Genomic DNA, 23049 nt, shown 5'->3' with positions numbered 1-23049 from the left:
TTTTAAAGTTTAAAATTTTATAATTATAGATAAAAATAGATTCTCGTACCATTTTAAGAATTTTCGATACCAAAATTATATCTTATAACAATGTTTGGAGGTGCATCTTGTTTTGATTGTTTAAGTTAGTGGGGGAGAGGGCCTCTACCCTCGGTAGGAATTGAGCTTAAGATGTAGCGTTGCAAATCGTCGAGCACTAACTAATTAAGTTTGGGTTTTTTTTTAATAAAAATAGTAATTGAAATCTTTGGATGGTGGTTTTTTTTATTTTTTTTTCAGGTGAGTCGGTGGGAAGAGGGCCCCTACCCTTGAGCAAATTTTAAATAATTCTAAAAATAAGAGGCATTTTATTATAAGTTTTCTTAAATTTCAATACATAAAGGTAATGTTTTCTATTATATCATGATGAATGATACGAGCCATCACCATGCATGCTTAAAATTAGCAAAGCCCAGCGAATAATTCACATACTTGAAATAATAGAAGTACTTGAAATAACAGTTAGGCCGTAAAAAAGCAAAAAGAGTAGGTAAAGAGAAGTTCACACCGTCTCCCTCCCAATATGTGAAAATGGAATTTACAGGATGATGAATGGTGAAATGAGAGGATGGTGTGATAAAGAGTGAGGAGTTATAAGGTAGGTAGCTATCGTAAAATTTTGTCTGATCTTAAGGATGAGGATTTAAATTTTTTTTTAACCTGTTTTAATTTCAGGTAAAATTTTGGTACGTCATTCATACAGGCAATCCTAAATAATTAATATAAGACTTAACGGTGATAAATATAATTTATATGGTATGAAAATGAAGTTCACAACCAAAACAGAGTTTCCTTGGAAAAGTGTGTTCTGCGTTACATGCATGCCCTGGTATGAGGGGAGTGGAAGAGAGTACTATGTGCTGATTCATAAATGGAAGTAGTTTAAATTGTAGAGAGAGATGGAGAGGGAGAGAGAGAGCACTCTGTATTGATTAATAAGAGGAAATAGTTTAAATTGGAGAGAGAGAGAGAGAGAGAGAGAGAGAGGAATGGGCATTTTTCTCTGCTCCCTACTAGGGAGAGAGTAGTTTAAATTGTTTCAAGAAAGCAGTTTAGATTGTTTCAAGGAACCAGAGAGAGAGAGAGCGCATTGTGCTACTCTTTCAAATGTGAAGCTAGCTTTGTCTCAAAGAGCATGATACCATCCTGCAAGATAACAGTCACTACGTCCTTGACAGGGATGCAATTCCAACCGTTGGATCAGGAATGCAACGGCTATGCGCCACCCATTTCTGCCCTACCCTGCATCATATTCTGAAGCCCCATGAAGCAAGAACACCTTCCTACTATGCTTCCTTACTCCAACTTTGCTTACAGTCCGAGTCCATGGAGAAAGGCAAACAGATACATGCCTCTATCTTAACCTCTGGTTTCATGGAGAATCTCTTCTTAGCCAATTCTCTCACTAACTTTTATGCCAAATTTGGAGATATGGAAAATGCCCATAAAGTATTTGACACAGTTAGAGTGAGAAATGTGGTTTCATGGACTTCAATGATCTCTGGTTATTCTCGATTGGGTCTCTATGAATCAGGTTTGGAAGTTTTCAGAGAGATGGTGAAAGCTGGAGAGAGACCAAACCAATTCACATTTTCTCTCACTATGCAGGCTTGCACCACTGTTCTCTCACTAGATATTGGGGTGCAAATCCATGGCCTAATTATCAAATGCGGCCTCGATCAGGAAGATTTTACAGGGAGCTCTCTGCTTGATATGTACTCTAAATTGGGTCTTTTGAATAGTGCATTTTTAGTGTTTAAGAACTTGTTTCATAGAGATAGTGTTTCTTGGAACTCCATGATTGCTGGTTGTGCAAAAAATGGAGATTATATGGAAGCTTTTAGGCTCTTTTACGAAATGCAAATTGAAGGTATAAAACCCAATGATTTTACCTTTTCCGGTTTGCTGAAGTCATGTAAGAGTGAGAAAGAAGTTGAGCAAATCCATAGCTCGATATTAAAGTGTGGAGTAGAGAGAGATAATGTTTTAGGCAGTGTTCTTGTAGATGTTTATGCGAAGTGTGGAAGCCTGGGCTCTGGTCGAAAAATTCTCGACTCCATGGCTAGAAAAGACAGGTTTGCTTGGAGCTCTGCAATTTCAGGATATGCAAAATCTGGTGAGGGAGAAGAAGCTCTGGTTTTTTTTAGAGAGATGTGTAGGGAAGCCATGAAACCTGATCAGCATGCTTTGTCCAGTGCCCTCAAGGCTTGTGCAGAGACAAGTGGGTTATTGGAACAAGGGAAACAGCTTCATGCCCAAGTGGTGAAAATGGGGTATCAGACAGAGAATTTCGTGGCAAGTGTTCTTCTCTCTCTTTATGCAAATTCCAGCCTTTTGAGTGATTCTGAGAAGGTTTTCAGGGGAATTAAAGAGAGAGACAGGGTGTCATGGAATTCTATGATGGTGGTTTTTGCAGAGAGAAAAGAAACAGCTTTGGGAACCATAAATCTCTACTGCAAATTCCAGCAAATGGGCTTTTCTCCTGATGTTTTCACCTTCATTGCTGTTCTAAAAGCCTGCTCGAATATGTCAGATTCCAGCATGGGCTTTCAAATACACACTCACATAATAAAATCCAATTGGGGCTCTGACATATCAATTGGAAATGCTGTTATCGAGATGTACGCAAATTGTACCTCCATTGATGAAGCTCGAAGAGCTTTCGATAACATGAGTTGCAGAGATGAGATTTCATGGAGCTCAATCATAGCAAGCTATGCTCAGGAAGACGATGGATTTGAAGCACTTCTCCTATGCAAGCAAATGCAAATTGAAGGATTTAGGCTAACTGAATTTAGCTTGGCCCCTTGTTTAATGGCCTGTGCAATCTTAGCAGCAATGGAACTAGGCCGACAACTCCATGCGACCATTACCAAGTCTGGTTTTTCTTCACAGGTCTATGTTGGGAGCTCAATTTTGGACATGTATGCAAAATGTGGAAGCATTGAGGACTCGATAGTGGCATTCCATGAGGTTCAGGCTCCCAATATAGTGACTTTCAATGCTCTAATTTCAGGTTATGCGCAAAATGGAAGAGCTCAAGAAGCCATTAATATCTTCAATGAGTTACCCAAATTAGGTATTGCCCCAAACAGTGTTACCTTCATTGGGGTCCTAAATGCCTGTAGCCATGTAGGTTTAGTGAGAGCGAGCTTGAATTACTTCAATTCCATGTCATTAGACTATGGAATCTCACCTGAATTTCAGCACTATTCTTGCTTAGTTGATGTTCTTGGAAGGGCTGGAGAGCTAGAAAAAGCTCATGAAATTGTCACCAAAATACCTTTTCCAGAGGCGATTCCGGCGTATCGAACATTGTTGGCAGCTTGCCGGAATTTTGGGGAGTTAGAGATTGGCCAAAAAATTGCAAAGAAGGTGCTTGAATGGGACCCACACGACCATTCAGCTTATGTGCTCTTGTGTAATATATACTCTGCAACGGGGAGGTGGGAGGAAGCTTTTAGAATGAGGAGAGAGATGGGTGCTATGGGTGTGAAAAAAGAGCCCGGTGGTAGTTGGGTAATTATCCGAGGAAGGGTCCATGGGTTCTTTGTGGGGGATTTTACACATCCTGAAATGGAGGAGATTTTGGGAGAATTGAATTGGTTGCACCTTCAAATGAAGGCAGCTGACAACTTATTTGGTTTAGACCAGATATAAGGCATTGTAAAAAAGGGAAAAATATTTGGTGAGTCGCAGTCAACTCCAAATAGTTGGGATACAGCTCAAATGATGATGATGATCCGATGAATTGCCCACTCATGCGTCCTGTTCACTCTAGCTCTCAAGGGATTTAGGATCCGAGATACATTTCAAAGATTCAAAATGTATCTAGTAAAGATACAATTTTGATGATCTTTGAAGAACTAAAGTAAACTTTTCAAAACGATACAAAAATGCAATTAAGATTCAATTCATGATTATGGTAGTCTAGATGATAGACGAGTAAAAATTTGACATCCAAAGTCCACCTCTAAGAAATGAAAGTTACAATAACTTTTTTGGTAGTTGAAAAAAAAGGGCATTTATTAATGATATATGACTTATTTTCAGTGGAGTTAAGCCCAACTTTTGCTTCAAGGGTGAGTATATCATACACCATTAGTGTATGGTTTTAAAACATACACCATTTGTCATGGACTCCGGAGATTAGCCATCCATGAATGAATGTTTGTCAATGTAACTGAACCTTCACCGCTCGTCAAGGTGAGTAAATAGTAGATGCTCTCATGGTGTAGCATGCAAAGTAGTCGATGGTCTACTTCCCATTGCCAAAATGCACCTCAAATGTGCCCGAACATGACAGGTTTTCTCTTTCATATGGTTGCCATTAGGATGGCAGCAGGCCTAGCCCGGCCCTAGTATCTATATGGTTGGCCCGAGTCTGGCTTGGCACAGACTGGGATGGGCTGAAGAGGCCCTTGGTCCTGTTTGGAGCGGGCTGGACTGGACCGGACCACGTTAAAAAGAAAAGCAAAAAAAGGAAAAAATAAGGCAAAAAAGTGTTGGGCATATGGAACCGGACATACCCTATCGCTGCCTAAGCACAAGCCTAGCTTAGCCTTGTACTCAGGCCACGGTGGCCCGATCCTCAAGTCACATTCTGGGGCCTAGGTCCTAGTTTCTTAGGACCAGGTTAACCAATGCGGGCCAAGCTAGGCTGGCTTTAGGACTAGGTTAACCTATGCGGGCCAAGCTAGGCCAAGCCAGCCGGCCCATTGACGGCCCTATACTTGAACTAGGAGGATTTCGTCCAATAGTTTTTGGACTTGATGCTAATTTTATATTTTTGTGTTAAGACTTAAGAGTAAAACTATTTGAAATGGCTTTTTCAAATTGATGGACATTTGGAAATTGACATTTTGATAAAAAAATTGTGCCCATTTCAAGTCAGGGTAAAATCACCGTTTCAAAACGAAGGTAAAAAGTCTCCTTTTCTGACCAAATGATTTCATGCTCCCGTGGGAGCATTTTGTCCATTTACTCCCGAGGTAGAACTCACTCTGGGAGTACTATGGCCCCAAAATTTTAAGATTGTAACCTCTTCAACCCATAGACTAGCCTCAATAATTATTATTTTTTCTAAATCGCACTTTTTATGTGCTTAAAAAAATGATGTCTCAAAATTGAAGAGAGACCATCCAATTCAAAAATCAAAATTTTCTTTATTCAAACTTATTTTCTTTTGGAAGTAATCATCTAATTTTTTTTTCTCAAAATTTCAGATCTGTTTGAGGAAGTAACTATACACTAATGCTCACATACACTCATCTAGCTATTATATACAACGGATATTTTTTTCTTTTTTGGTATTTCACGAGGAAAAGGGTCGTATAAACCCATGGTAGAAATAGAACTTAATACAGTATGTTGTGGCATCCCGCCACTCGAACTACCTAGCCTTAAGCCTATCCCCAGAAATCATTTTCTAAAAGCTGTTTTCTATATGTTAAAACCTCTCTCTCAGCAATCATGTGATTTGTTTTCATTACTCTGAAATATAACAGATCCAGTTTACATTACGATACTAGAAATTTATAAAAAGTGTACCCAGTTGAAAATTACAGCCAGGAACATCAAAATCCATTTAAAACTAAAGAATTATTCGAGGCACCCTCTGTAGCGACTGTATATACATCTCGATTAGATTATGAGTAGCTAAAACGAAGGAAATTCTCCATCTCAAAGCTTATCTCCCTCTATTAAGCACAAAAATATCTAAATGTAAAAACTACTATAATACAAGTCACCAGTATTTCATCATCGGGTATAGTATGTATTAAACATTATACGATCCATTTTAGTTGAATGGTATAGAGTTGACTCGTCTTTTAAAATAATATAAAAAAGTGGTATCTTTTGAGATAATATCATGTCTACACCATTCAAATAAAGGGAAAGGTTTCTATACTTCCCTTATAGCATAAAAGATCCATACTTCCCCTACCATCCAGCCATGATTAGGAGAGCCACTCACCATTTGATCTTAGATCCAACCTCTTAGAGTATTTTATTTTTATTTTTATTTATACAAAATGTATCAATATGAAATTTGGCACATGTCGTTTTCTCATTGGGGCGCACCTGTTAAAAATAAATTTTCGATAAAATATAATGACCAAAATACCCCTTTAAACTTTCAGGGGTATTTTGGCTATATTTTTTATTGGAAATATTTTTTTGATATTTTTCGCTAGTGCAAGTTTAATAGAGGATTGGACGTCCAAAATTTGGAGTCAAAATAGTCTATAGAAAAAAGTTAAAAATAAAATAGTATAGAGATGTGACATTGTGTTTGGGACAATCTTAACCCTCCATTCAGTATGGAGGGTTGGATAAGGGGAAATATATAAGTTTTATACTATAAGGGAAGCATAAAAAACATGCCCTCAAATAAAAATCGATAGTGTTGATTAATGTCTTACTTCTATAAGTAAAGTTTCATCCTTAGATAAAACTATCTAATCGATAGTGTTGATTATGAAAAGGTACTCAAACCACCTAAATTTCTACTAGTGTATTCTTAATTGAAATCATGAAATACAACTATTTCTACTATCCATATTTCATTTGAATAGCTTTGTTATTTCTTTAACATTGAAAGGAGAAATATTATTGCAGAAACTGTCATTTCTAGGGGGATAGTTTTCCCCAAAATCCCCAAATATTTAAGGAGCATGGATCTTAGATGTTCTTTTGCACAGCCCACCTTTTACGGGCATATCTTGGTGATGATAATTATTCAAAAAAAAGATTGTGATCTCTATGTACAAAAGATAAATAATCTCTTTATAGATAATCCCTTTAAAAAAAATGGCACACATAAACATTGTAGATATATTAGGTGTGGTTTATATAAAATATCAATATTAACTAATCAAAGTAAGATATACTTCTCAACTGTGCCAAAAGATGCAATTCCAATGCTTGAAAGCCCTATAGTGACCTCGTAGTCTATTGCTTATGAAATTTATAAATCCAAAAATGACACTAAATGACTTTATCTATAAACACTTAAAAATCTTGAAAATAAATAGTCTACGTATTATATTGCAAGAAGCACTGGTTTTAGGATTAGAAATCAATTTTTCTTTCATAATCATACATCTTGAGATCAAAATAATCAATTAGAAAGTTATCCAACATCAGAATAGCCTTTTCCAGTAAGCATTATAGGTGTCCTAGTATTTATAATATCAGGTTCACATCTTATACAAATCTTCTCCTTTTCTATATTTCAAAGGATAGATAGAAGCTAAATTTTAGATTGAGAAATAAGTCATGGAAACAAGGCACCGGACCATTCAGTTAATTGGAATCCAAATTTCAGCAATAAACCAGAGAATCAAAGATAAATCACAGTAACAGAATGCCAAAGTTTTATTTTCATAATTGTAACAGAAAACCATGCTATTTACTCAAGTGGCCAAGGACTCTATGGCTATTCGTCCTACCATTTCCTGTGTGATGCCTCAATAAAATGCCAATGACTTACAAACTTATCGAACAATTTTTGGCTAGATCAATACTTGCCAACAACAATGATAAATACCGAAGACTACTCGGGTAGAGAAACATGAGAGAAATCAGGAAATAACTACACGTTAGATTCCTATATTGAGGTGAGTTTTAGAGAGTAAGGTTCCTTGTAACCGCATGGCCGCATTTACGAGTGGATTCACAAACAAGCTGCGAATCAGAGGCGTGCCATTGCACCACCACTTGATGCAACCAGATCACTCTGCAAGAAACATGCAAGTACATTAGAGAGAGAGAGAGAGAGAGAGAGAGAGAGAGAGAGCATTACATGAATGATGCGTGCTTTCTAATTTCTCTCGTTTGCATGATGGGTGCTTTCGACTGAGAGAGAGAGAGTGAGAGAGCATGACATGAATGATTGGATGAGCGCTTTCTACTTTCTTTAGTTTCTCATGTGTGTGTGAGAGAGAGAGAGGACTGTACTGATTATTGAAAGTTGGAACAAACCCAATAGCGGGAGTGCTTACCAAAGGAATGCCTTTCTTAGCCCTTTCCTCCAAAAATAAGCATGGTTCATAAAAGGCACCATATGCCTTAGCCCACTTCTTCAGACTGGAATATATGTGCGTAGGCCCAACTGAATCTGCCCAAAACACAATCCCTCCCCTAACACAAGAACAACATCAAAACAAATCAACATGGTAAGCTCCCACTTAAATTTTATAGTTCCAATATACAACTAACAAAATTGAGAATAACAAAAGGAATTCAACAGCCCCAAAAAAATACGCACAAATATGCTAGTAATGGAAACAACCATGCCTGGGCAAAAAATGCAGCCCCTGGTGATGAACAGGATAGCCCACAAGGGTGAGTTGCGTCAAACTCACCCTAGCCACTCAAGTTTGGCAGGCTGGCGAGCCCAGAACACCCACAAACTCGATAATTACAATTGATTCAATATTTGACTAAATCAAGTAATTGATTTATAATTAATTATTTGTATCTTTTCGTGTTCTTATGATTTATAATGATTTTTATGAGAAAATGATCTTTAATCAGTTTTCTATTTTTTAAATTGTTACGTCATTTTTATGTCAACCTTTTTTTTTTGTTGCTTTCTTCTCCCCTATTTTTAGGGAATTTTCAGGATTTCTCAGAATTTTTTTTAAGCTTTTCCATCTTTGGACAGCTTGGTGCTGACTCGGGCGACTCAGATTCGCCCATTCACTAAGACCTCTCAGGCCCGAGTTCCGAAGCCGAGCCGCATTTTTTAACACTGATGATAGAAAAACAATAATAATGCAGCCATTGATTATCAAAATAAATTAATAATGCTGCCACTGATGATGATGATAATGATAGGATGATGATGATGATGGGGACAATGAATTGGAAAATTTATCAAAGTACATCTATTTAACATTTTACCCTTTTTGTACTGTTCAAAATCAAAATCATGTGCATTTTGATAAGAACTTTGAAATTAATTCAAAAGGATTGTCTACCAAGATACCATTTATCTTTTGTACATGGAGGTCACAATCATTCCCACTCATTAGATATCAAATTGGGTGGCTTGGGTGAGTCACGAAGTCTGAGAAATTTTTTTTTGGAACTTTGTCTATTCAATGACATTCTTACAACCACACATTTTGAAATTTAAGGGACAAGAATAATTGTGACCTCTATATACAAAAGATAAATGGTCTCTTTGTAGACAATCCCTAATTCAAAACATATAACTAAAAGGCTAAATAATCATTCACCATAAAGAAAAGGTAAAGGGGCAAAAAGTACTTAAAAGGGAACATCGAAAATGCAATGCTTACCTGTACTTGGGGAAACCCATTCCAAGAACAGATGAAATGTCAAGGTCAGATGCTCTAACAACAATTCCTTCACTCAGCACCCGGCAAGCCTCGTTCACAACTGGAAAAAAGATCATCTCCAAAATTTCACGGTCACTCACCATTATTGGCTGCACAAGATGACGTTGCACCAACGAACTTGAGTATCAAGAAGAAAGACATGTAGTGGGGAGAGAGAGAGAGATGTAGTGGAGAGAGAGAGAGAGAGAGAGAGAGAGTTTTTTAATTTCTTAGAAGCATAGAAGAGGCTTAGAAGAACGCTGAGGAGAAATTATGACATTTAGAGGGAGAAGTTAATAATTTGCCCTCAAATGCCACACTTGCTAAATTGAGGGTTATCTTCTACAATTTCTTATAAGCACTTGAACTAAGCGAAGATGCTAATTTCAACAAAAGATTCATGTAGTGTGAAACTACACAAGCATCCATCTTGTTAATTAGCAAATCAATGGTTCAAAAACATGCATGGACACATATATGTATGAATGTAATGGGATATCGAAAATGTGCGCATGGAGAGAGAGAGAGATACCTTTCCTCCAGGCAATATGTTCACTTGTCTCCTAGACTCCTCAATGATGGGTAGCACATTGGGATCAGCTTTTGGTTTACTCCCCTTCTCATAAAGATAGTATCCCTTCCCATTCTTCTTCCCTGCAACCAAAAGCAAATCTATGATTGAAATCCTACATACTTGAAGCAGATAAAGCATTATAACTAAGCTAGAGAATGACATGAAATAGCACCCAAAAGGCACTTAAAACTTCAAATTTGTAACAAAGCGACTGATTACCTGATCGCCCCTTTTCCATCATGATTGAAACTAATGGAGAGGTGAAAGTGCGACCTACAAAGGCTGAAGCAAACTCTTTTGATACTGCTACTGCAAGATCATATCCAGCCAAATCTTGGAGCCTGTGAAGGTGTTCAAGGGGGATATAAATAATCAAGCCTAGTTTTCATCATAGAAAGTAAAAGCAAATCTATACTTTAAACTTGGGGCTAATTTTTGGCTGAAAAATCAGAATCAACATCCCGACCCTCCTCCCCTTCCCCCCTTTCCAAAAATAAAACTCCACCCCCGCCCCCCAACACCAATTTTCCTTTCTTTTGGTTGGTAAGTTGAACTTAATCAACGTCAACCCAGATGGAAACCAGAGCCCATATAATGAATATCAGGAGTTTGGAATGTATTAAATCAAGTGAAACTACAGTGTAATCTGAGACCCTGGGAAAACCATTGGATTTATCACAATCCTTTGAAAACCGTTGGGTTCATGGTCTCTTATGGTGGATCACACTTTCCAATACCCTCCATATGTTAAATGGATCATTAGGACCCAACAATGGTTTTCCATATTCCAATGGATTATGCAGTATTTCTTGCCTTTTTTCAAGATATTTCTTTTATAAATGGTACTCCCATTACATCGAAGTTCTTAATCACGGTTACATTTCCTGGTTCTCAAATAAATGTAATTGTTTAAGAAAGTGCGCGATTGATTATGTGGTCCAAAATCCAAAATTTGTTTCCAGCCCTACAGCTAAAACACAAGTGAAATGTGAATCTCTCTCATTCCAGCCCCAGCCATTTTGGAATGTGAATCTCTCTCGTTCCAGCAGCAGCTAAAACCATTTCGACTTGAGAATCTTTCTCTCTCTCTCTCTCTCTCTCTCTCTCTCTTTCTCTCTCTTCCAGCATGGCGAGAATAATTACTGGAAAGGTCCCATCGGCATTCCAAAACTGCTGATTACTCTGTCAACTCTGAACAAATCGACGCCAAGGTGTACCAACAAATGTGCGCTTTGAGTGTAAGGGAAGAAGTTTCGATTAACAGCGAATCCTGTGCAGTTTCCTACTACAACAGGGACTTTTTTTATGGCCGTTCCAATGGTCATGAGATCGAGAATCACTTGTGGGGAAGTCTTCTCTGACCGAACAATTTCTAGCAGGGGCATCACATGTGCAGGGCTGTTCATGAAAGTGCACCACAACAAAAGAATTCAGTAGAGACTAGAGAGCACATGTACAAAAGCAAAAAAATGTATGCTAATAAAAGACCCACCATTCATATAGTCAATTCAAATAGCAATTGGACCAAGATAACCTTTACCAGGTTTTTTTCAAGATGCAAATCCAAACAAGAGATTTTTTTTTTATTTGATTGGTCAAATCTAAAAAAGTAAAAACAAACAGCTACTATTGGAAGGAGGCAACTACTTCACGTATTAAGGACTTAAAAGTACCTCAGAGTTGCACCCTTCCAAAGTAACAACTTTGCTCTAGATTGTGCTTGTAGGGTGATCCCTGGTATGTAGATTTGGACAAGGAAATGTACACAGACAGGAGCATTTACGACTCAGAATTTCACAAAATTCAGGATACATAAGGATATCTGACAGAAAGATTAATATCTTACAGCTTATAGAACACCACATGTATATGATATGTTAATACATACATGTGTGCATGCATATGTACTTCTCCCACATACATACATCGTACAAACACATCATAATGAATATTAAGTAAGCTTCTCCCACTTCAAAACTTTCCCAAGGGACCGACTTATTTCAAATGGCCACCCTTCAAGCAAGCTGGATCACAAGAATCCCTTGCACATCATTCAAGGTACAAAAAGGATAATATCAACCATTTAATACTCTCAAGAACATCCACTTTTCACCTCCACCGATGAAACCTATTGACATATGAACGCACCCTGAGGCAAAGGTATACAACAATCACAGTTAATGAGAACCCCATTGTGCTATGCCATTTCTCGACACTACCATTAATTTTTGAACTACAGTTGAGTAATTGGGAACAATGGGAGCAATGATAGATTCCAAGAAACAATGGAGGAGCAAGATAATCTGTGAAACTGTATAAAAGGAAAGAAAATCACTTTTTTGAGGTTTTATGTAATACGGAAAATGTAAGGATGGTCAGCATGTTTTCCCCATGGTGGGAAGTAGGTGGCATGGCTATCTCTTAGAGAATTTTGAGAAGCACCAGTGTCATCAAAGAATATTGCAAAAATGTCATGACAATTGCGCAGAAAGCAATGTTCGCCAAAAATGCAAGGGTGTTGAAAATTTGTTAGCATGCCATGAAATTTTTCAAAAAAAATGGACATTAGGATGTACATATTATTTTTCTAGCATTTCTTGATCAATGTATATACACTTCTTATAGTAAAAATACACAGGATTTGGAAATACCAAATCTACAAATAAAAGAAAATAAGAAAATAAAACTAATCCATTATGTTGAATATCATCCTAAAGTTCTATTTTTACAAACTCATTATTTTCTTTTTAATTTTTTTCCCTTTATTATGACAGGTTCAAAAATCTTTTCTGTGGTAAAACAAGAATCTGCCTGTTCAACAATTGTGCACCACAATGGTTGTTTCTGAAGAATGGTGAGACATACTTAGTCACATGCTTGATGCATGCAGCTAGTGTTCAAGGGGTATTAGTGCCTGAGAGGAATCAGGTGGACTTCGCATGTTGTAAGATGTCCAAGTTACATACTTTACTAATACAGGGTTACTAATTTTGTCCATGTATACACCTTAGTCTTAAACAAATAAAATTGTCAATCTTCAAAAAACTTGTGATGAATATGGCAGTACATAAACTAACAAGAAAAAGAATCACAAACCTGAAGAAGTGTGCCCCCACTATGCGATCGTGGGAATTTGTCCTTGCTCCAACCAAATTGAGATCAATAGTAGATGTGTTTGTTGCCAAAATACAATGAGGAGGACACTCCTTTTCAAACGTATTAAATAGTGATTGCTTCAAAGAAACATTTTCAATGACAGCCTAGAAAGTTGCATAAGGAAAACACAAAAGTCACACTGATATTCAAAAGTCCAAGCATTGTCTAATAGTAGGAAATTCTGATAGCAATTCGTTTAAATAAGTTGAACACTTCAAGCAACTTAAAGGGATCAATCAAGGAAAACTCGCTCAGGATGCAAGGTAGCTCACATCATGTACAACCATGTTCGCGATTGTATATCGGTTATTTTCTCGTACGCGAAAAATTGTCCCTAGATGTCCAGAAACCTATGTAACTGAACAACATATTTCCGAGCTTCACCCTTCACAAAATGCAGTGTACTCGGACATGCATTTTGACACACAGAAATGAAATGTATGGAAATGCATTATGCATGTTTTTTAGATCCATGCTCTACAGGAGGTGAAATACCAAATAAAATAGCAAAATAACATGCTCTTTAATTTTGTACGTTAAACAGCATTTTATTATTTAATTCAGATATAATAAGGTTTTACATGAGGCCAAGTACTTTTAAAAGGAGCTGACTTATCACAAAAGACAAGATATCCCCTCCCCCCCCCCCCCCTTCCCCCTCCTCCCTGAAACTTACTCCACTTGTCTTACTAGTTCCACCCAAAAGGTCGGGTGGATATTCTACCAGGCACATCACTATATGCACACCCCTTTTTAAGTGGGAAAAGTTAAAAATATGACGCAATAGCAAACACTGTTTTTCTCTAAATTTTAATGTAAAATATTTGTATATCTAGTCGTAATTTTTAGATCTCAAGAACATGTCTAATATATAAAATTTTATAACTCAAACATAGTACATACGTTTTGTTTCTAAAGGCCATATTTGAAGTTGTTGTTTCTGACACTTGTGCCAGTGTTAGACACTCATGTCTGTTCCTTTCTACATTAGCTGGAAAAATACACAATGCAATATTGGCATTTTCGGTCTCTTATTCACAAAGTGAACAATTTTGAGCATCACAAAGAGTGCCAATCATATACTAGAATACCTAAGTTTGAACCAAGCCAGGGCAGTGAACATATTCCAGATCAGGTACATGCATGAATAAAGATCTAAGCCCTGGACAGATACCTCATAAAAACTGCAAACCTGTTCAAAATCTTACCTCGATGACCATATCCACTGTACTAAACTCCGAGTAATCCAGGGCACCTTTGACAAGGGACATGGTCTTGTCGAACTTATCATTTGATATAGTTCCTTTTGCAACTAGACCCTTTAGATTTGCTGATATAAGGGCACAGAAATCAGTCTCCCATAAAAGATGCCAAAAATGATGCTTAATGAAGTGATACCAAACCAACCCCAACAAGAAGAGCAATCAATTCCAAATAAATGCAAGCAAAAAAAATTTGTACTCTCATTACAATCATAGGTAAAGACTATTAAAAACATCAAAGTTTTTGAAACAAGAACTGACTCGAGTGCCTAGCATGATAGGAGAGATTTTTATACTTCTAGGACCCTAATAGAACTTATTCATTAAGAAATCTACGTTCATCGAAATAGAACATAAGGAAAAGATGAAAAATCATCATCAACCAAAGAGATGATGAGGGGAACACATTAAATCGAAAAAGAAACAGGAGTTCCAGCCAAGAGACTTTAAGTGACAAATAACATCCACTGCCAATGAATTGGTGGGCATGTTGGCCTCCCAAGGATTTTTGGATCCTCCATTCTTGCCAAAGAAGAACTGGAAGCATTAAGATGCCCTATTAGAAACCAGGCATGTAATGAACACCTCAGTCTTATTGGGTGAGTTGGTTTTGTACATAGGTGCCCTAAACAATATAAACCCATCTATTCACTTATATTAGGTCCATAGTTCTTCATAATGGCCAACATGTACACTACTGAATCAATATCGTCAGAGAATTCTCCTGCATATGAATATTTCATCATTTTGTACAAAGAAAACCCCGCAAATGTTGTGTTCCACCAAAAAAAAGTTGTAAGACACATGACTCCTTGTTGTTCCATGAAACATTGAAAATATAACATATATAATTTTCCCGTTGAATTAGCATTTCGTGAGTAATTTTTATGATATGCAAGCATAAGCATTATAAATAGTACTTATGGAAGTGTGTCCCATGGAACATGAGGCAAGCCCCTTTCTATTTTGTATGAAAGCAGCCATTGAACATTTATGATTATGAGAAAACAGAAACACAGATAACATCAATTCAATAGTCTTACCAGAAATTCTGTCAATTCCTTGTTGCAGATAGTTAGAATTGGCCTCCTTGAGAATGACACAAGTATTGCTTAGGATAAGAGCTGTAGCAATGCCAGACCCCATCAAACCCCCACCAATAACTGCAACTTTCTTGATTGGCCTGGGTCTTAGTCCAATATCAGTCACACCAGTTATCTGCACGATGCATAAGTTTAGGATATTTTGAGAAAAAGTAACATAGTAGAGAAACACTTCCTTCAAGCAATATATAACATGTATCACAAGCCAGATATTTTTACCATATTCTTTGAACTTCTCATACTATTAAGTATAAAATTTCCTTCGAGTTTGATTTCCAAAAGTGCAGAATTTTGATGGGGCATGGGACAACAAAGAAGTTATCAAATGTGTGTTATTCTTGTTTTCGTTTTCAAGAGGATGAAGAGCATAGTCCTTTCCAACTATACAACTCTGCGTTCTTGAGTTGATTGAGCTCAGCTACTTGAGCTAGAGCACCAATAGCTATAGCACCTATAGCTGCTGGAGCCAGTTTGGAGCTCGATTCCTGTGTTGCACATTTTGAAGTCAGAACCCACCAGACAGGTTGATTGGAGACCTGTAGGCATCTCAGGAACATAGATCTCTAGTCTCTACCTTCGCATACTAGAGGACTGACTTCTTCATCTGGTGTACTATTGAGTTGGGTTTGAATTTCAAAACTAGAAAAGACAGGAATCGTTTTGGGCTCTTTAGTTCTCAGGATTTGAGAAGTTGGGGAAACTGGAAATACAGCAACGATATGGTTTTCTGAAGGTGATGGGAAGGGAGAAGCCACAAATAAACATGATTGAGTACACAGATACTTATTTTATTATAATGAATGTGAATGGCTTCTTATACCTGAGAATTCAGGTTAGTGTCTAGGCAAGAGTACTGGGGAAGTTTAAACCCAGCTAATCTATCAAAAGAAAAAAGACTTGAGGCCAAATGTGGAGGTTCATCACCTGTAACCCAGGAGAAACAACCAAAGTGTCTTCCCATTACTTTATTAAAGTTTAATATCGATTTTAATAATACTAGTAAAAAGGATCAAGGTCCAGCCACAGTTGGATAGGGTTCCCCATGTTGCTTTTTCTCAGATGCTAATAAAGTTAAGAAGCAATAGTTGGATAATGGCCAGCTTCTTGTTCCAATCATATAAGCCAAATTTAGAAACCTAGCAAAGAAAGCCCAGAGTACTACCACAGATGTACTGAGTAACTAGGATTGTATCCTTAAGTACAGAAGAAGAAAATGCATCACCCGTGAAATTTTAACATAGGATAAAAGAGACAAATATTATAATCAATCCAGAAATAGCAGCATAAGACAATCCTAGTAAGTTGGAGATGTACCTTTGAAGTTGTCCGTTGAGCAAAGAATGCATGAATAAGACCTTTTGCAGTATCAGATACAACTGACTCCTTGAAAATTTTTGCTTCCTGAGGCAAAAACCTTGTTTAGATATCAGGCTTCACAAACACAAACAATTCTATCTTAATAAGCATGACCATATGGAAACAATGAAAAACACTGTGCTCTATCATGAAGGACGTGGAAACCAAATTGATTGTTTGTAGATAAGCCATTCTTATCAACCGAAAACCATCATATAAAAGACAGATCCACCAGAAAAACTCTATTATTTGGAGAACATTGAAACCCCACGTACTTTTACGACGCCTGCATATCCTCCTGATACAATTCCTTCTTCAATCGCGTCAAGACAAACTTGGTGTTGTGGCATATTTGGAGCAATTCTTGCTGCTTGCTGCCTAGCAATTTTCAATGTATCACGAGCTTCAGAAAGAGAGCCAAGTTTATCAGTCAGATGAAGGGAGATTAGCCAAGGTTTGCGCCTCTCAGCGATATCCAAAGCCCACTTCCTTGATACTCTCAACAACTCATCAGCTGGTACAATTTCATCAATCAGCCCAAGTTTCCTACCCTCATCAGATGTTATCGGTTTGGATAGCTGCAAGGAAATAAGAGATACCATTTCAACACCTTAAAAGCATAGCATGTGAAGGAAATGCATCGATGCCCAAGAATTAAAATAACATAACGTGAATGTTTGACACCAGAAGTTCCATGAGGCTAGTTGATTGCACAAAAATGGTCTGAAATTCATACTTTCAAATTAAAAACATCACCAAGTTGCTCCATAATGCTAACGCATAGCTTATCAAACATAATGTAGTCATATCAGCTCTACATCAAGATAAGTTTCATTATTATCAACCTAGATTTGATGGCTGGCAAAGGGATAAAATGGGGTTGCTACAGACAACATGATCAGAAACCATTAACAAACAATCATCCAATTTAAGAGGTATAAAGCCAAACAACATGCACAACAAACTACACATGAATTTCCAGACAAGGTCATAGACATCTTAAAAAACTGAATATCCCCACAATAGCTACATGAGATTTTTACCTTTTAGTAATTATCATATCCAAAGTATATAGGTCAAGGAATTCGAAATCAAATAAAAATAATGAACACGATGAAGTAGTGAACTGTTTCAATGTATCAATGGATATGGAAGACTCACCAGCATCATTTCGATAGCCTTTGACAATCCTACAAGTCTTGGAAGGCGTTGTGTACCTTTCAAGAATTCATGAGTTTTTTTAGTGAAACCAGCAATGAATTTGAGGACATTTAAGACAGCCAACATTAACATATACCATAAAACCAGGAAACAAATGAAGATTTGATGATTAACGAGCTTCAAAAGTAAAATAAAGGAACATGATGGCTACCTCCAAACCCAGGAATTACTCCAAGGGTCAGTTCTGGAAGGCCAAGTTGAGCTTTTGGAGTGGATATCCTTGCGTTGCATGCCTGCAAATAATAATTGCACAGTGCATAATGTTATACATAAGACAAAAAAGAAAACAAGAAGAAAAAAAAAGGAATATGTGACAAACCATTGCTAACTCCAGGCCACCGCCAAGTGCAAGACCTTGAATAGCTGCTACAGAGGGCTTCCTAGCAGCTGAAGAAATATAAGGCGTAAGCAAACTACTAGCAAAAAACATAGAATCTGAATAAAGTTAACTATCCAAAGAGAAAAAAACACTTATGCAATAACCATCAAACTCAGTGTATGACAAATACAAAATTAAATCATTACAGTGTTAACTAACATGCAAAGGGAGAATCAGATATAAACCTTCAACAGTGTCATTGAGAAGTGCAACAGAGACGTCTGGTAGAATTGATTTATCTCCTGTAAGATATAAGAATCATGACTCACATGCATCCTTAGGTCCAAAAACATGTAATAAAGTTCATACAAGCACTCAGTTTTTTTTCCTGATCAATCAGTCAAGCACTCAAACTAGAGATATCTCACCAGTCTTTTGGACCCGTTTCATTACATTTATGTCGAATCCACCAGAAAATTTACCACCCTCACCTTTGAAAGAAGAGGAAAAATACATTAATCATCATTTTAGTTCCTTTACTTATAAGCAGTGACAAATTTTAACAGTTCAAATCTCATACCGTTAAAAAAAAGAAAAGAAAAAAAAAAAGACCATGTTTTTCACATGTAGAGTAATATCCAAAACATAATAAACCAAAAGCATTCTTAGAACATTACAAGTATCCATGAAATTTGTGTATTTCTAGCATGCTACTAACCCCTTGAAATTAAAATTGAAAAAATATTGAGCTACAAGTAAAAGTCCTGGCCGAACCAATATTTTGAGCATGATAATAGTAACTTATAGAACATACCAACAAGGACAATGGCTTTGACATCATCTCTTCGAATTGCCTCATCATATTTCTCCTTCAATCCAGCAATTACTGCAATTAAGATTTACAGTGGTCAGATGCATCCAAATAAAATTTATAAATCATGCACTGGAGAGATTAACTTAATCCAGTGTCTAAACAATCAGAAAATATAGAGTATAAGATAAATCCTGAGCAAATAACACAGCCTTCTAAAACAAATTAAATATGAAGTTACACTCCTGTGGGAGCATTTTCTCCCATCAATTCCTCGGGTATGGACTGTCAAAACTAAGTGTGTTTAAGAACTCAAAATCCTTCCTTTTTTTTTTGAAAATAATCATCTGGTACTCTTCTTGGGAGATCCCAAAATTCCATATTGAAAAAATTCATCCAAGCACTTTCACCCAAGGAAGTAAGCATACAGCATGCTCTTGTAGCGTGCTCACACGCACATATGGGAAACCCTTAGGTTAGCTATAGGCTAGACGTAACTTCAGAAGTTCACTTCGTAAGGTAAGACTCTTTGAGCAAAACCACTAGCACTTGCCCAAAGTATCGGTAATGCAAGCCAAGAAATCAATTAATCATTTCCCCCCCTTCCCTATAAGAACAAAAGGAGTTCAAAGCAATGAAAAGCAGCAACAAAGCCAATACAGGATTAAAAATTAGCCCCTCTAATAAAGTCATTGTACAAGTATGCTACACTCCCTTCTTTGGTGTCAAGTGTATCATTTGAGGGCCATTTTTTTGGGATGATCCTAAGAACACTAGATGAGCAATTTCAAAAAGAAAAAAGAAGGTGATTTCGGACCAATGTAATCTTATAGCTCACATGCACCAAAACAAATGGTCGACAATGAAAAATACTCCCTCACTTCAAAAAATAACTTCTAATTTTCTTCAAATTTTTTCATGGGGACATTTGCTGGGGCTAAAAGGATAGGTGCGCAAAAAATGGCCCTAAAAAAGGAGAACTAGTATCAAAAAATTGGGGTGGGGGGGGGGGGGGGGGGGGGGAACTTGTATAGTATTAGCCAATAGGCTAATGTAATCTTTTCCATATATATATATATATATATATATATATATATATATGAAAATGCTGAGATTAGCCCACTAACTCATATGAGCCCAACGGCTTATATTGAATCTAGGCCGATCTGACGGCCACGATCTCATATCGTATTTTAATTTTAATTTTAATTTTTTTTTTACGAATTCAAATAACTTGAAATTTTAGTCGTTTATTCTTCTCATCAAGGCGCACCTAATAAAAATATTTTAAAACTAATCCACAAGAAATAAATTGACCAAAATACCCCCGAAACGTTTCAGGGGTATTTTGATCCATTTATTTCTTGCAAATTATTTTTTTGTTATTTTTATTAGATTCTCCTATTTTTTAAGAACACGCACCTAAAATTTCAACTTATTTGGATTTGTAAAAAAAAAAAACAAAATTGAAATACGAAATGAGGTCGAGAACGTCAAATCGGTCCCAGATTCCATTGGGCTCATATGTTCATATGAGCTAGTGAGCTACTCTCAGCATTTTCTATATATATATATATATATATATATATATATATAGCTGGAAATTCCACATGGGGATGAACAAATCTTTCACAGTTTTATGAATATCAATTCAAAGCAAAAAAAAACCTTAAAAACTGAAGTAAAAATGAAATCCATAACGAATACAAAACAGAAACTCTTCAATAACTCGTAGAATAAACATTTTAAGTGCCATGGAAGGCATAATGTATGTGATTTAGTACAAATAATGCAGAATAACATTGAAGAATTCCCAATAACTTTCTGCAAGGATTAACTACTAAATAACAATGTCTATCGAAGACCAGTTTTCATGATAGTCCCTCATGGCCCAAAGTTAAAAAAGGGGCAGCTGTGTGAATCCAGATGCCAAAACTTGTTCTCGCTGATTTTATCCAAATTTGTGAGCTAATTCCAGCCAAAATAAAGCAGGCCCTGATTCAACTGAGTTATTTCCAAAATTTTAAAAAACAGATCGAGTTAATCTCTAATTATCTCAAGCAAAATTCAGATTTTCTTAGCTAACACAATTCCACAATTCAGTTTCGAATGTTCATTAATGTTATAGAATCCATTAACCAAATTACAGAGAATAGCAGAAAATTATCCACTTCATAAGAAGGAATTCAGCTCACTTGTAGTAGCCAATGAATTAACAGGTGGATTGGAGATCGTGATCACTGCAACTCCATCAGCACCGACATCCATCAAAAGACTCATGGCTACCAACGAAACAGCACTTCTAACTTGATTCTCTGCAAATTCTAGGGTTTTCAAATCCTAGACACCCTTTTTCCGGGCTTTCACGGAAAGGGGACGCAAAGAACCAGTGATCCCACTGAGAATACAAAATGTGAATGATTGGGTTTGATAGAGAGAGAATGTGATATTAAAGGCGAAATTGCGAGGTTTTTTTTTCTGATTTGTACGAATGATTTCGTTGTTAATGAAAATTTTCGTTTTTAACGTGGAGAAATATGGAAAACAGTGATAAACCCGCGTAAAACGGTTCTTGATGTTTTTAATGGATAAATGTATCCTATAAAAAGATAATGCTTTTATTTAGGAAGCCCGCGCCAGCTACTACGTGGGCTTGGAGATCTACACCTCCCATAAATAAGATCGTTCCAAAAAAAAAAAAAGTGAAGTCTAGTAGTTCAAATAATTTTTTTAAAAGATATTATTTTTAGTTTTTTAAATTTATTTTTACCGATTAATATTATCCATGTTAAAGATCATATATTATTTAAAAATTCAGATAAAATATTTTATTTCAAAAATAAATTATTAAAAGGGCCCGCATTTCTACATTCGAGGAAACCGTGTCGTTCTATTCAAGGGTGGGGTTTCTATAAACTTTAAACGATCCAATTAAGGCGTACCTTCAAATTTGAACGTAATTTTGAAATAAACAATTCTTACGATTATTTCAAAATCTATTTTTATATCTAAATATAAAATATAAAATTTCAAAAATGGCTAAAATTAAGTAGATCTATAAATATATGAAAGATCTATAAATATATGAAAATATTGAAAATGGATGATTTAGATAATGTGTTGCAAGATGCACTATTTATGTGTTCTTTTTTTCATATTTGTACATCTCGATGTCAAGATAATCAATTAGAGGGTTTTTCAATATCAAAACAACCTTTTTCCAATGAGTTTAGAGGTGCATATGTAATTCTAAGGTTGCAGCCTCATATAAACTTCTTCCTTTATTTATTTAATGTTATGTTTAATGTTGTGTAAAACATTATTTAAGGCCAGTTTGGTGAGAGTTTGGATGTACCGAAAATTGTAATGTTTTTGAGTTACAGTCTAAAAAAATTGTGAAATAGATTTGTAACGTTTCGACAACCACAAAATCTATAAGATTTTAGTAGATTTTAGATTGAAATAAAAAATTTTGCTTCCGAAAGCAAAAGTTAGCGGCTCTTTCACCCATGGGTTGACTTAGAGAGAGAGACCTGTCTAAACGAGTATCTCATGGGATGACTTAGAGAGAGAGAGGGCAGCATGACTTAGAGAGAGAAAGAGAGTACGAGTATCTCATGGCATGACTTGGAGAGAGAAAGAGAGAGTAGAACTCTCATGGCATGACTTGTAGAGAGAGAGGGCATATGGCTTTGGCAGTTCACAGAAAATTACAAAGAGAGAGAGAGAATTGTTTGTCATTTTCTCTCTCTACTCCATCTAATTTTCATTGTTCCTCTCTCTAATTTCTTTCTCTGACAAGGACAATAATGTTATTAATTCGGTTTTGCTATTAATAGGTAATAAATCATTTAATGG

The 23049-nt window shown here is 36.4% G+C and overlaps 2 protein-coding genes across 2 annotated transcripts; one reads left to right on the top strand and one right to left on the bottom strand.

Annotated features, from left to right (window-relative positions):
* Positions 1-638: 638 nt before the first annotated feature.
* On the top strand, positions 639-3799 carry LOC18426636 (pentatricopeptide repeat-containing protein At3g02330, mitochondrial). The gene has a single exon (XM_006833278.4). The coding sequence runs from the start codon at positions 1246-1248 to the stop codon at positions 3697-3699; it is 2454 nt and encodes an 817-aa protein (XP_006833341.2). The 5' UTR covers positions 639-1245; the 3' UTR covers positions 3700-3799.
* A 3602-nt stretch (positions 3800-7401) lies between these two features.
* On the bottom strand, positions 7402-21614 carry LOC18426635 (peroxisomal fatty acid beta-oxidation multifunctional protein). The gene is made up of 18 exons (XM_006833277.4): positions 21387-21614; positions 19195-19266; positions 18809-18871; positions 18626-18682; positions 18381-18448; positions 18213-18294; positions 18002-18057; positions 17116-17418; positions 16799-16885; positions 15425-15599; positions 14328-14449; positions 13060-13223; positions 11107-11361; positions 10183-10304; positions 9922-10043; positions 9351-9499; positions 8046-8184; positions 7402-7780 (listed from the first exon to the last, which is right to left on the bottom strand). The coding sequence occupies exons 1-18, from the start codon at positions 21469-21471 to the stop codon at positions 7736-7738; spliced, it is 2166 nt and encodes a 721-aa protein (XP_006833340.1). The 5' UTR covers positions 21472-21614; the 3' UTR covers positions 7402-7735.
* Between the last annotated feature and the right edge of the window lie 1435 nt (positions 21615-23049).

Source organism: Amborella trichopoda, chromosome 5 (assembly GCF_054954075.1).
Source record: "Amborella trichopoda isolate Santa Cruz 75 chromosome 5, AtrichopodaSantaCruz75HAP2 v2.0, whole genome shotgun sequence".
Classification (NCBI taxonomy): domain Eukaryota; kingdom Viridiplantae; phylum Streptophyta; class Magnoliopsida; order Amborellales; family Amborellaceae; genus Amborella; species Amborella trichopoda.
The sequence above is the reverse complement of the archived record's forward strand: the minus strand, read 5'-3'. Positions and strand labels throughout refer to the sequence as shown.

Coding starts and splice junctions, on each gene's coding strand:
- LOC18426636 (XM_006833278.4), top strand. CDS start 1,246: ATGCAACGGCTATGCGCCACCCATTTCTGCCCTACCCTGCATCATATT.
- LOC18426635 (XM_006833277.4), bottom strand. CDS start 21,471: ATGAGTCTTTTGATGGATGTCGGTGCTGATGGAGTTGCAGTGATCACG. Junction 17,419..18,001: donor AGGCTATCGAAATGATGCTG/GTGAGTCTTCCA, acceptor ATTTCCTTGCAG/CTATCCAAACCGATAACATC. Junction 8,185..9,350: donor ATGGGTTTCCCCAAGTACAG/GTAAGCATTGCA, acceptor TTCTTGTGTTAG/GGGAGGGATTGTGTTTTGGG.